We start from the raw sequence: 13,693 nt of genomic DNA on the forward strand, positions 1-13,693 counted from the left end.
TGAATGAGTAGGAAAGGCAAAAGAGGAACACTGCCACTTTATCAGAGCATACTAAAAGTTACCTTCTTGAGGGCCACCTGGGTGGCTCAGTCGGTTAAGCATCTGACTCTTGATTTCAGTTCAGGCCATCATCTCACAGTTTGTAAGATCGAGCCCTGTGTGGGCTCTGCGCTGACAGTGGAACCTGTTTGGGATTCTCTCTCCCTCTCTCTCTCTTGCCCCTCCCCGCTCATGCTCACTCTTTATCAAAATAAATAAATATTTATAAATAGATAAAAGTTATCTTATTGAGTCCTTGTTTTAACTTTGATTACTAGCAGATCAGTGCTCTTTGTTTTCCTATGAATTCAAAGAAAGACCTTTCATAGTATACTATCTGAATTAAAAGTGTTCAGATAGGTTATTTCTAAGATTCTTTGTCTTGAGCAAAAAGACTGAGGTAATTTTAAATTCCACATTTGTTTTTCATAAGAAAGATTTAAATTTTTTAATTCTACCAGGGTGGTTTAGCCTGTGCATGAGGAAAACTCACTACTTCTGTTTTATCTTTTCTAGTATAAATGTCATGAAACAGCTCATTGGTTCATCTAACTTATTTGTGATGCAAGTGGAGATGGATGTTTACACAGCTCTTAAAAAGGTATTGGCATAATGTGTATGTAAGGGTATCGCCTCAGCATTATTTATAATAGTGAAAAGCTGGAAGCAGCTAGTGTCCATTGATAAAGGAATAGTGTAAAAGTAAGAAAAGTAAAAGGAAATAGGCCAAAATATTAAAAAGCCTTTGTTTAGAGATTTGCTATCCTGAGTGATTTTAATTGCATTCTTTATACTTGTCAACTTTAAAAGTAGAGCCAGTTATTTTACCAACAAAATGGATTTATTTGTGAATAGCAGAGGAATTGCAATTTGGGACATGTAAGCTATGGCAAACCATAAGCAAGTCCAGATCTCAAAGGAGAGGAACATTACTTTGTAGAGAAAAGGAGGAAGTCGGGAGGGGCTGCTTTGAATGAAAGTTGGTTGGAGGAAAGTGAGTTCCTTGTTGTCTGAGTTGTGGTATTTTCTTGTTGGCTGATCTTATAGCTACACTGGGAAAAATTCTTTCTCTTGCTAGACTAGTAAAGTAGGCCTCTTCCGATTGGGAATGCAAGATACCTCTCTTCCTGTTGGGGTCTGCACTTGAGAACAAGTGGTGGGCCATGAGAGCTCCCATCCTGTTCCTTTATTTGGTTTCACATACTTTTCTATCCTAGGAATGTGGTTGTTTTTTTTTTCCCAGATTCTTTTCAACAACAAACATGTTGTTATTATTTACATACAAATGTTAAATATTTTATATGGTTTTCAGAAATGTTTTCAAAGTTGAGCTTTAGTTGAATTAATGACTTTATGAGGAAATTTTCATACTTTTTCTAGAAAATGTTAACATTCTAGGACACCTGGGTAGCTCAGTCGGTTAAGCATCCGACTCTTGATTTCTGCTCAGGTCATGATCTCATGGTTCATGGGTTCCAGCCCTGCATCAGGCTCTGTGCGGACAGTGCGGGGCCTGCTTGGAATCCTCTCTCACCCTCGCTCCCTGCCCCTCTCCTGCTTCACGCTGTCTCTCTCTCTCTCTCTCTCAAAATAAATAAATAAATAAACTTAAAGGAAAAAAATGTCGACATTCCTTGAAGACCTTATTTGCACTTCAGGTATATGTTTCACTTCATACTTTTGAAAAGTTTTAACATTTTTAACGTAGTTTTATTTTCACAACTCTAAAGAGACAAATTGGCTATCATTCTTGTTCTATAGATGATAAGACTTAGAATTCTTATAGCTTTTAAGTGGCAGACTTGAGGCTGAACCCAAGTCTTGTGAGTCCTACTCTTACTGCTTTTCCCACTTAATAATTTTGCCTTTAACCCTTTGTCCCCAGCAGCAAAGTCTGCATTTAACACAGCTTTGAAATCTGGGAATGAGACACTAAGTTGTATCATGGCAATTGTTTGGTTTTGCGGTAGGAATAAGATTCTGTTACTGTTTTGTTTTGTTTTGTTTTGTTTTTTCAAGGAAGTGTAGTAACTAAGTTACGCAATCATTAAAGAAAGAGTAGACAGCCCGTATCTATCTCTGAGCCACTGGTAGGATTCATTGTTTCCTGTTGTAATTGCGTTTATGCCAGTAATGATAAGTGCTTACTATGTGCCAGGCACTATTCAAAACATGTTACACTTGTTTTGTGTAACAAATTCTTTCAGTGCCCTATGAAGTTTCATGCTCATTTTGCAAATGAAGAAATTAAGACCCAGAGAAATTGGGTAATTGGCCCAGCTGTTGATTGGCAGGTCCAGGATTTAAAAGTCCATGCTCCTAACTACTCCTAACATACTGTCTCAAGAGTGAGAAGACAATAATGAGACAATAAGAAACTCTTTTTTCCCTTGTTTAATTTATTTTTATAATCTTATACAATATTTAGCAAAATTTGGTTAATTAGTAGAATAAATTAGTGTAAAATTACTAATGTAATATGTATATTAAACCTTTTGATTGTGTGAGTGTACTGTTTGATGCCTTAAATACTTTTCAGGAATTAGTTTATTCCTTCTCACACACTTTTAGTTCAATCATTAATCATTGGACCATGATTAATGCCATGATGAATTTAAAGCTTGTAAGTGTGTCATATGATAGTTCTACTTCTGTCAATTGCATGTACTGGAAATTAAACTTTTTAGATATTATTTTTTAAGGTGGAAGCAGTTTGAATAAAAAATCATAACCTGGTGAAATCTTGTAATTTTTTTCTTAAATTTACTTTTTCAACCTAGTGGATGTTCCTTCAACTTGTGCCTTCATGGAATGGATCTTTAAAACAGCTTTTGACTGAAACAGATGTCTGGTTTTCTAAGAGGAGAAAAGGTATGCCTGAAAACTTTATTTAGAACTTGTTTTAGGGGACTTTTTAAGTTGAAATTTATTAAAATCATGTCCTAACTTATTTGTAGACCTAGAGAATTTTAGGTCTGGAGAGGACTTTAAGCAGTTATCTAATTCAGCCCCTAATTTACACTGAGAGAATTAAAGCTGGATAAGAAAAATGCTTTGCCAAATATTAACTGAATTATTACTCCTTGAACTACCACCATAGTTTGATCCCCCAAACTATTATTTTTCCCATTTTATCACCAACATGTCTTGTGATTAGTTTATAGTAGCAATTCTCAACTTTTTTCTCCTATCCTAAATAGCAACAGGACTGAGTATGCTCCCATGCATATACCTTGTTTAGTAGAAAACAGGCTAGAGCTTATGCACAAGTTCCTGTTTGATAGTAGTAACTCTAGACCTTTCCTTTGCACTCATGAAAGCACATTGGAATGCAACTGAGAGTAACTATTTTTCTAGAAATATCCTTAAATTCTCCCTAAAGGAAAAAAATTCATGTACTTCATAAATGTGAATTCCTTTAATAATAACACTACCCATGTGTTGCAAATCAGTGGCTGCAGTGTCTTTGTATATTATTTTCTAGTTTGAAGAGGGTGAATGTGTTAACTAATGGTGTTCATCTCATGTAGCTAAAGTATAAATTAGATGAATCCCAAGAGACAAATCCATGTCCTGTGTATCTTATGAAGACCCTTCAGGTTGGCATTTGAGCTCTGGAGTTCCAGTGGAGTGCTCAGTCCCTAGGAGAGGGGATTCTGGAGAGATACCATAACCCAAACTACTATTCTCCAGCCTTCTTTCCCACCTTGCTGCACTGTAAGCTCCAAACCCCAGAAATAAGGTGCACAACTGAAATCTCAGTCCACGGGTCACTTGGGACCAAAGTTAATTTCCTGGAGCTACTTCCTAAATCTCCCTACGTTTTTATCCATACACCTCAAGTTTATATAATCTTTGAAAACTAGCTTACTTATTTTCTAATAGATGTGTGTGTGTGTGTATTAAAAACATTTAAGGATAAAATAAATAGATTTGAAAAGAATGCCTATTTAAATTGTTTTTTGTAGATTTTGAAGGTATGGCCTTCCTGGAAACTGAGCAGGGAAAACCATTTGTGTCAGTATTCAGGCATTTAAGGTTACAGTATATTATCAGTGATTTGGCCTCTGCAAGAATTATTGAACAAGATTCTCTAGTACCTTCAGGTAAGAGAACATGATGGAATTATGATTTTAAGTGACATCTTTCTGATTGTAATCGTACTCTACGTCATTGAAAAGAATAATAAATAGAAATTATCAGGGTGCCTGGGTGGTTCAGTAGGTTAAGTGTCCAACTCTCGATTTTGGTTCAGGTCATGGTCTCACGGTTCCTGAGTTCTAGCCCCTCATTGGGCTCCATGCTGGCAGGGCAGAGCCTGCTTGGGATTCTCTCTCTCTTCCTCTTTCTCTGCCCCTTTCCCCACTCCTGCTGTCTCTCTCTCTCTCAAAATAAATAAACTTAAAAAAAATAAGAATATAATGATGAACCTGTTTTATTTACTTTCATCCCATATTTCTCAAACTCACTTTAGCAGGGATTCTTTTTTCTCAACATTGCATTTGAACCGTGTTCTGTGGACTTCCTTTTGGGCTGCTGGATGAACTACCAGTGACTAGAAAGATTTCCAGTTCAGCTTTTTACTCATTTAGATTAAGGCAAGAAAAGGGAGACAAAACTACGTACCCATTTTTTTAACTTGTTGAAGTGCTTTTAGTTCTAAAGGAGATTATTCAAAGGTTGTGAGAATCTTAAATTTTAAAATTAAATTAAAAAAATTTTGTAATGTTTATTTTTGAGACACACACACACACACACACACACACACACACACACACACACACACACAGTGCGGGCCAGGGGGAGGGGCAGAGAGAGAGGGGGAGACAGAATCTGAAGCAGGCTCCAGGCTCTGAGCTGTCAGCACAGAGCCCAACGTGGGGCTTGAACTCATGAACCATGAGATCATGACCTAAGCCAAAGTTAGATGCTTAACCGACTGAGCAGCCACCCCTAAAATTAAATTTTAAGACATTTTCATGGGCTGTATCTTACATGATATTTGAGAATATATATGTATAACCCTTTCATTCCAATTTTATAAATGGATCATGAAAAACATATTGTTTCTCTAGATCAATGCATTTTAAACTATAGGCATAACCATTAGTGAGTTGAGAAATCTATTTTAATGAGAAAGGATCAACTCTTCTTTTTTTTTATAAAATACATTAGAAAAGAATTTAAAAATCAGAATGCATTCCAGCAAGATACAGAGTGTGTATATGTGTATACTGACTCACATAAACTTTACTTCTAGTCTTTACCTACTGAAGACAAATGATCTGTGGCCTAGATATTTAGCAGTTTTCTGCATAATAGTAAGGATATTTTGAGAGAAACATTCAAAGTGTGTTTTCTAGAGAGGTTTAAAGAGAGATACCAATAATTCAGTGCAAATCGTCTGGATACCTTTTTTGAGTGGAGATTTAGAAGTGAAAATCCAGATTTTAGTCACACTAGGGTTTGCCTTCTTCCTTCATGTAGAGATTGAGAAATCATTTAACTTAAAAAAGTAGAAAAACCGTTCATTTGGTTGGGATTAAATAAGAACAGAAAACCAAATATGGTACTAAGCCAATTCTACCTATATTTTTAACAAATTTTTTTAAGTTTTTTGTTGTTGTTGTTTATTTATTTCTTTTGAGAGAGCCAGAGAAAGAGAGAATCCCAAGCAGGCTCCACATTCAGCATGGAGCCTGATGCGGAGCTTAAACCCACGAGCTGTGATATGACCTGAGCTGCCATCAGGAGTCAGGGGCTTAACTGACTGAGTCACCCAGGCGCCCCTTTAGTAAATTTTTTAAAATAAAATTTCAGTTTACCAAGACTTACGGAAAAAAAATTGTATGCTTGTTAAAGGAAAAATATAACTTTTATTCCATTTATAATAACTTAAAATGTCTTTTTAATGAGTTACCTAAATCTGATATGCCAAAATTATTTTTGACTATGCATGATTGATCTGATAATTCAGAGATGGTTTATCTCCCATTAATTAGCAATTATTTTTAGGTAATTTAATAAAGATACAATTTAATATTCAGCTTTCTTCTATTAAAAGTTATATAAAAACAAAATACTACTTTGGATATGTTTCTCATAAAAATTAATATGAGCTATGAAAAAGAAACTATTAAATGCAAGAATCTACTTTCTTTAATCTACTTTAAATCTACTAAAGATTTAAATTCTAGTTTAAATGCATGTAATCTAAGCAAAGTCCATCTTAAAGCAAAGCAAAATAACATTTACCACTCTAAAAATCATTAAGCCACATTGTTATAGCATATTTGTAGAATATAAACTACCAGCTTTATTGCTTTCTATTTTAAACTTGACTTTAGAAGTGGTAACAATTTTATCAACTTCTTAAAATTTTTAAATGCTTTATGTTCTTCCACATTTACCATTCTTGTCTTTGTTTATTTTTGTATCTTAGAATGGCTATCTTCTGTGTACAAACAGCAGTGGCTTGCTATGCTTCGGGCAGAACAAGACAGTGAGGTGGGGTAAGTATATTAGATGATATCATTGTTCATTAAAAAAAAAAGAAACTTCTGCTATGCTATGAATTTTTAAATGCATTTATTGTATTGAAAAATCAAGAGGTGTTAGAGAAAAGATTATTAATCAACTTTTATTCTTACATTTCTATAACATTATCCATATTATTAATATCTTTCTGATCAATTAATGGAATGTTTGAATAGTCATTTGCTATATTTGTAAAAATTGAATAATTCATATACTTTGTTTCACCTAATGTTATGATTTTCTTTCAACATATTTAAATATTGCTTAGAATAATGCTTTCACAAAGCATGATTTTCATATTTATATAATAGGTAAAGCTAATTTCCTTATTTTGTGGTAGTGGGAAATTATGATTAATTTTTATTAACTAATAGGTGTTTTTGAAGACCTTTGAGTCTGAAATGAATTAACATAATCCAGTTACAAGGCCTCTGTAACTGTAACCCCAAAAGCATATGACACACAAAATATTTCTGTTTTCTTCATTTTAAGGGAAAGCAGATTATCTGTTCTTTGAAAGTGCTTTGCAGTTCATAGAAGTACTTCCACATTTATTATTTGATCTTTATACTAGCTCTCTGGTGTAGGCTGTGTGAGGAGACAATCCATCCATGAGTGTATATGGAAGAGGCCTTAAGTTTGGCCTTTTGGGGTGGCTGAGTGGCTCAGTTGGTTAAGCGACCAACTCTGAATTTTGGCTCAAGTCATTCAAGCTCCACTGTTGTGTGCTCATTGCACGGAGCCTGCTTCAGATCCTCTGTCTGCTTTCTGGCCCTCTCCCACTCGTGCTTTCTCTCTCTCTCTTTCCCAAAAATAAATGTTAAAAAAAAAAAAGTTTGACCTTTTTTGCTCCTCACTTCTTTTAAAACATTTTTTTTTTTAACGTTTATTTATTTATTTATTTTTGAGAGAGAGAGATAACTAGAGCAGGGGAAGGGCAGAGAGAGGGAGAGAGAGAGAATCCCAAGCAGGCCCGTCACTGTCAGTGCAGAGCCCTGTGCAGGGCTCGAACCCACAAACCATGAGATCATGACCTGACCCAAAATCAAGAGTCTGACGCTCAACCAACTGAGCCACCCAGGTGCCCCTGTTTTAGCTAATTTTTATACACCAAAAAACTTTCTAAAATATATGACCTAGTTATGTTTATATTCAAACAGTGAGTATATGAAAGTGTTACACAAACTCATGGTAATGATTATGAGGTTGTTATCCAGGACTCTTAGTTTCTATTTTATTTATAATTTATATTCCATCTTTCTCCATATATAGTCACAGCATACTTATCCTGCACAAATAAAGTCAGATTGTTGAAATAGAAATAACAAAAAAAGGAAGTTAACTATTTAATGGAATTCAGATTCAAAGCATTTTATAATGTATGAAATATTTTCAAAATCATCCTACTTCTTTTGTATCCAGTTTTGAAATGTTGAGTGTTCTTATTTTTCAAGATTTTCCTCATCTGTATCTTTACTGAGTTCAATGTAGAGTCTGACCTAAGAGACTGAGCTGAAAAAAGTAGGTTTCCTCCCCTCAGAAGTGTATGTATGCTTGTAGTAACCCAATGATTTGCTCTGTTTCACAGATACAGAGCATCTGCTCACTGCTGCAGAGCTACTAACGTGAGGAAGACAGTGTATTTTCTGGATGTTAGGTTCTAATCTAATAAAGTCTATCTCCAGGGTTCTCCTCTTCCATACTCTTCCACATTTCCAACAGGTTATCTTTCTGAAGCAGAAATACAATTGTGTCACTTCCCTGCTTAAATATGTCCAGAGATTTGATGACAGGGACAATTGTTATTCTTTGTGTGTGATATATATTATGTTAACGTATTTTAAAAGTCCCCATCTTTAAGAAATACATTCTGAGGGGCGCCTCGGTAGCTCAGTGGGTTAAGCCCACAGCTTCAGCTCAGGTCATGATCTTACAGTTTGTGGGTTCAGGCCTTCCATAGGGCTGTGTGCTGACAGCTGAGCTTGGAGCCTGCTTCGGATTCTATGTCTCCCTCTCTCTCTCTGCCCTTCCCCGGCGCGTTTGTTCTCTCTCTCTCTCTCTCTCTCTCTCTCTCTTTCTCTCTCTCTCTCTCTCTCTCAAAAATAAACATTTGAAAAAAATACATTCTGAACTATTCACAGATTAAAGGATGTGATGTCTGGAGGATTAGCCTCAAAATGATCAGTCAGGAGGGATGTGGGGAATAGTGGGCTTGGAGTAAAATTGAAACAAGAGTACTGAAGCTAGATGGTGAGAAAATGTGGCTCATTATACTATTTTATTTATCTTTTTGTTTGAAATTTTTCCTCATAAAATATAAAAATAACCCAAATATCTTTTACTTCGTTTCCTCTCATGCTCATCTTAGGCTCTGGTTCATACATTTGGTATTCTTTTATGCTCCACATTCTTTTTACCTACTATTCCTTCTACCTGGGATGCCCTTCCCCTGCATAGAATCCACTTCTGATCTCTATGCCAACAAACTCTCTTCTCTGTGAAGATCTCCCCTCTAATCCCAGACAGTAAATCTGTGCTTTCTTCATGCTCCTAACATCACAACTCTCTCCGCATTATTGCAATTATTACTTATGTCTTTAGTTCTCTACTAGACTGAACTCTTGGGTGTTGAGGATGTGTTTTATTAGTTTTTTTTTTTACATTTATTTTTTATGTATTTGTTTCAGTATTTTAATTTGATGAGTTTCTAAGCACTTAATAAATGTTGCCTATGGTGAATGTATTGTATTACTTTTATCATTTGGAACTCCAAGCTAATAATAATGGCCTTTTCTTATCATAACTTGAAATACCAAGTTTCTCTTAGTTGATTAAGGTTTTTAAAGTAGGGAACCAAGTAAAGATCAATTGATAAAATTCTACAGCTGTTAATATTAAATACTGAATTTGCATGGTTATACTGCATAAAAGATGGCTTGGATGTGAAACAGTAATGTCCAATGGTAGTTAATACCAAGTCACATCTTAAATAATAGATTTTAACTTATTTTGCTTAATAGTTAGACTTTTAAGTGTTTTATTTTCTTGATGAGCACAATTTCTTATAGATTTCCTCCCCCCCCCCCCTTCTCTGGTTTAGCTGAGCCCTAATAAAAGTATTCTAGAAGTCAGGGCAATAAATGAAACATTAAAGTTTAATTTTTTTTTTTTTAATTTAGCAAAGGCAATGGACTAAATTTAATCAGTATATTCTAATTTTATACCACAAAAAGGTATTTTTATATCTGTTAGCAAGTTTTTCTCTTCTTGTAATCTTATTCTTTATTTAAACTATTGCCTATTTTTGTGAGATTTTACATCTTATGTGTATTTCTAGGCCTCAAGAAATCAATAAAGAAGAACTAGAGGGAAATAGCATGAGGTGTGGTAGAAAGCTTGCCAAAGATGGTGAGGTAAGCATGGGCTAAGACTCTTAATATTTTCATGAAAATTGTGCTATTAGTGCAAAATACACTTTCAGTAACAATCATGACATCTGCGATACCTCAGAGCTTTTTGGTACAGTTTCTATACCATGATCTCCTAGGCAAGGAGTTAGGTGCTCAGTGGTAATTGATTATTCAGCCCTGCATGAGAATGTTGAGCTTTCTGTGTCCAGCTAAGAGGCCTAGAGAATCCCTCAGCAATCCAGAAATTGCAATAAATAAGAAATTATATGGAAGCTTTTATGTAATCTTAAAAGTCCATTCTTTGTATAAGTACCCTAAATCACTGACATTCAATGAGCACTGGGTGTTGTATGTAAGCGATGAATCAAATCATGGGAATCTACCCCCAAAACCAAGAGCACACTGTATACACTGTATGTTAGGCAACTTGACAATAAATTGTATTAAACAAAAATAAAAACAAACAAAAAAAAGACACTCAAACCCTTTGATTGCTACCCACATTTAGACTTTTTCATTTTTTTTCATTTTTTCATTTTTTTCATATTTTTCATTACCATATGTAAGTGTATATAAATGAAACAAAAGTATTATGAAACAGTATCTACTGCTGCTGTGTCCAAAGATCCTATTTTGTATTTAACTTTTTTAAAAGCTAACTGTGACTCATTAAATTGATTTTAATAGGACATGAACTACATTTTTTAAAAATCCCATTCTAATTATAATTGTCATCTTAAGAAATCATTCAGCCTGGGGCACCTGGGTGGCTCAGTCGGTTAAATGTCCGACTGCAGCTCAGGTCATGATCTCACAGTCCATGAGTTCGAGCCCCACATTGGGCTCTGTGCTGACAGCTCAGAGCCTGGAGCCTGCTTCGGTTTCTGTGTCTCCCTCTCTTTCTGCTCTCTCATCTGCTATCTCTCTCTCAAAAAATAAACATTAAAAACATGTTAAAAAAATCATTCAGCCTAATTTAGGTAACCATTCAGTTATTTTTCTCCCAGATTTTCCCTCATTTTAACTTTTTTGTTTTTAGAAGTTAATTATTTTATGTTTGCATTCATAATTGTGATGTGTGAACAGCATATGAAAGGGGAATAGGTAGGTGTCTTCTTTATTCCTTAGTCTTCCTTGTTGCCTCTTCCAGACCTTGTGCCTCCCTCATGCCTAATTGAACCACAGCTCCTTTGAAGCATGCGCTTTCTACTACACTACTCACTACTTACTATAGCCATCATGCACTGGGCTATCTGCGTTTATCCCTGTTCTTGTTGTCAGTCTTGGTGATTTTTGACTGTCTTCCCCACTGTGATCTTATGCTCTACCCTACCTCAGGCACCCATTTCCTGGAAGCATATCCTCAGTTTTTGCACTACTAAATAATACACCCCCTTCAAAATCACCTTTTCAAGTATACCATTTTTAGACTCCACTTCTTTTTATCTTTCTAACACTCTCTAGTACCTGGACTCCCAGCAATTGTTGAACTCCACAGGGATGTACAACACATTGTTCTTACTCCTTTTTTCCCATTATCCTCTCACCCCATCCCTACTTTTCTTTACTTACATTTTATGTTCCATCTTAAAATTGGTCCCTGGCTAATAGTCTTAACTTCCCTTTTTACTCTGTCAAACTTAGCTGGCTAAACCCCAATTCTTGTTAAATCCTAACTTTCTTGCTTCCAGACAGCTAAATACGATTAAAGAAAAACAGCGTACCCCACAGGTTTCACTTGAATGGTTGTAACTGTAAACTTGAAACGGGTCTTTAGTGCTGCATGGTGATCTTCATTTCCCTAGTGAATTTATCCTGCCATTCTTTGAGTACCTCTTAGACCTTCTCAGAAGGGGCAGTGCTACCTGCCTTATTCTTAATCTGATGACCTTGTTTCTTTCATCACTCAGAAAATAATAGCAGTAGGAAGAGAACCTATCCATCCACCTACCAAACAGTTCTGCCAGTCTACCTGCAGCTGTACCTGTGTGCTGTGCTTTTCCTCCTATCAGAATGGATGAACCATCCATCCCCTCCCCTCATTGCAAACTCCATCCCTTTTCACCTATTCAGAACCTTTCAGTTTTTCTCTTCTACTGCGTCATTCTCACTTAGCATATAACATACTCTACCACCACCCATCTGGGACCACACCCTGACCCCACATTCTTTCCCCCCACCCCACCCCAGCGCTCCATATCTCTGCATCTCTTTTAAGCAAAAAACTCATTTAAAAATGTGGCCCATATTTGTCTATACTTCCTGTTTTTTGATGCTCTCTTGAATTCACTCCAATTCATTTATCCCAGTAAATTCCAGTGAAACTGCCATGCTGTTTGTTGTCAGTTATTTCCACATTGCCAAATAAGCAGTTTTAAAAGCTTTTTCCAAAAGCTCTGGGCAACATGACATATCTGCACTCACTCTTGGGGTTTTTCTCTTATTTGACTTTCAGGACAGTGTGTTCTGCTGGTTTTCTTCCCCGTTCATTGGTTGCTCCTTCTAAGTCTTTCAAGCCTTCGCCTGCATCCTTCTCTTTCTCAACAGATGTTGGCATGACTTAAGGCTGGGTACTTGGACTTCTTCTCTGTCTGTGCTCACTCTGGAGTGATCTCATCTACTTCCTATGACTTTACACTGATGACTTATATAGCAGCTACCCACTTGACAACTTTCTCAGAATCCTTATAGCATCTTGAGTATAATAGTCCCAAGCTGAACTCTTTGATTTTCACCCCCAAACTTTCTCCTTCCCAAGTAATTCTCTAACCCACAAATGGCCCCTCTGTTAATCCATTGAATAAGCAAGCTCCAAACTTTGGATTCTTCTCTCTTCAATACCACACCTGGTGTTCATAAAAAGTTCCTCCAGACTCTACTTTTGAAATACATTCTAAGCATGTCTGCCACTACCACCCAAGTCCAAGCCACTATTATCTCTTGCCTGAACTATTGTAGTAGCCTCACAACTGCTCTCCCTGTTTTTACTCTTGCCCTTCTACGTTCTATTATCCTTACAACAGCCAAAGTCATCTTTTGTAAATGTAAGTTAGATGGTGTTACGTCCTTCCCCAAAACTTTCCATGAGCCTCTTATGCACTCAGAAGAAATCCATGTCCTTACTGTGGACTACTAAGCCCTACGTTTTCTGGCCCCCAGCTGACTCTCTGAACTCATCCCCATCTTCTGTCTACCTAAGTGATTGCCCTAGTCACATAGCCCTTTTTGCTGTTCTTCAGATATGTCAAGCATGTTTTTATCTCCAGAGCTTTGTACTTGTGGTTCTCTTTGCCTAAGTCACTCTTTCCCCAGATAGTTACTGATCTACTCCTTAGTTGACTCAGGGCCTTGCTCACCTAGTATCACCTTAGACTTTCTCTGACCACCTGTCTGAACCAGTAGGCTCCCCAGCTACAAGCTCCCCTTCTCTACTGTGTCACTCTCTCCTGACAGTCTATTCTGTTTTGTTCTCTTCCATTCCATTCCATCAATTCCTTCCACACAAACATATACACATATTCAAATACACATTTCCCAGGACAGAAACTTACTGCTATTCAGCCTAGAGCCGTACTTGGCACAGGATATGTGCTCAGTAAGTATCTGTGAACTGTTGAATTAATGTTGTAATTCAGAGTGTCAACCAAATACTTGAAGCCCTAACTTTCCTTTGCTATACCTAATACCACATCACTTCATAGTCTCTC

At 36.3% G+C, this 13,693-nt stretch overlaps 1 protein-coding gene across 1 annotated transcript in view; it reads left to right on the forward strand.

Annotated features, from left to right (window-relative positions):
* Window positions 1-13,693, forward strand: part of GMCL1 (germ cell-less 1, spermatogenesis associated) — a 37,291-nt gene that overhangs the window by 15,225 nt on the left and 8,373 nt on the right. Inside the window, exons 7-11 of the mRNA XM_003984088.6 lie at window positions 556-640; window positions 2,820-2,910; window positions 4,008-4,145; window positions 6,482-6,551; window positions 9,914-9,989. Coding sequence (XP_003984137.1) covers window positions 556-640; window positions 2,820-2,910; window positions 4,008-4,145; window positions 6,482-6,551; window positions 9,914-9,989 — 460 coding nt within the window. The remainder of the gene's footprint in view (window positions 1-555; window positions 641-2,819; window positions 2,911-4,007; window positions 4,146-6,481; window positions 6,552-9,913; window positions 9,990-13,693) is intronic.

Source organism: Felis catus, chromosome A3 (assembly GCF_018350175.1).
Source record: "Felis catus isolate Fca126 chromosome A3, F.catus_Fca126_mat1.0, whole genome shotgun sequence".
Taxonomy (NCBI): Eukaryota; Metazoa; Chordata; class Mammalia; order Carnivora; family Felidae; genus Felis; species Felis catus.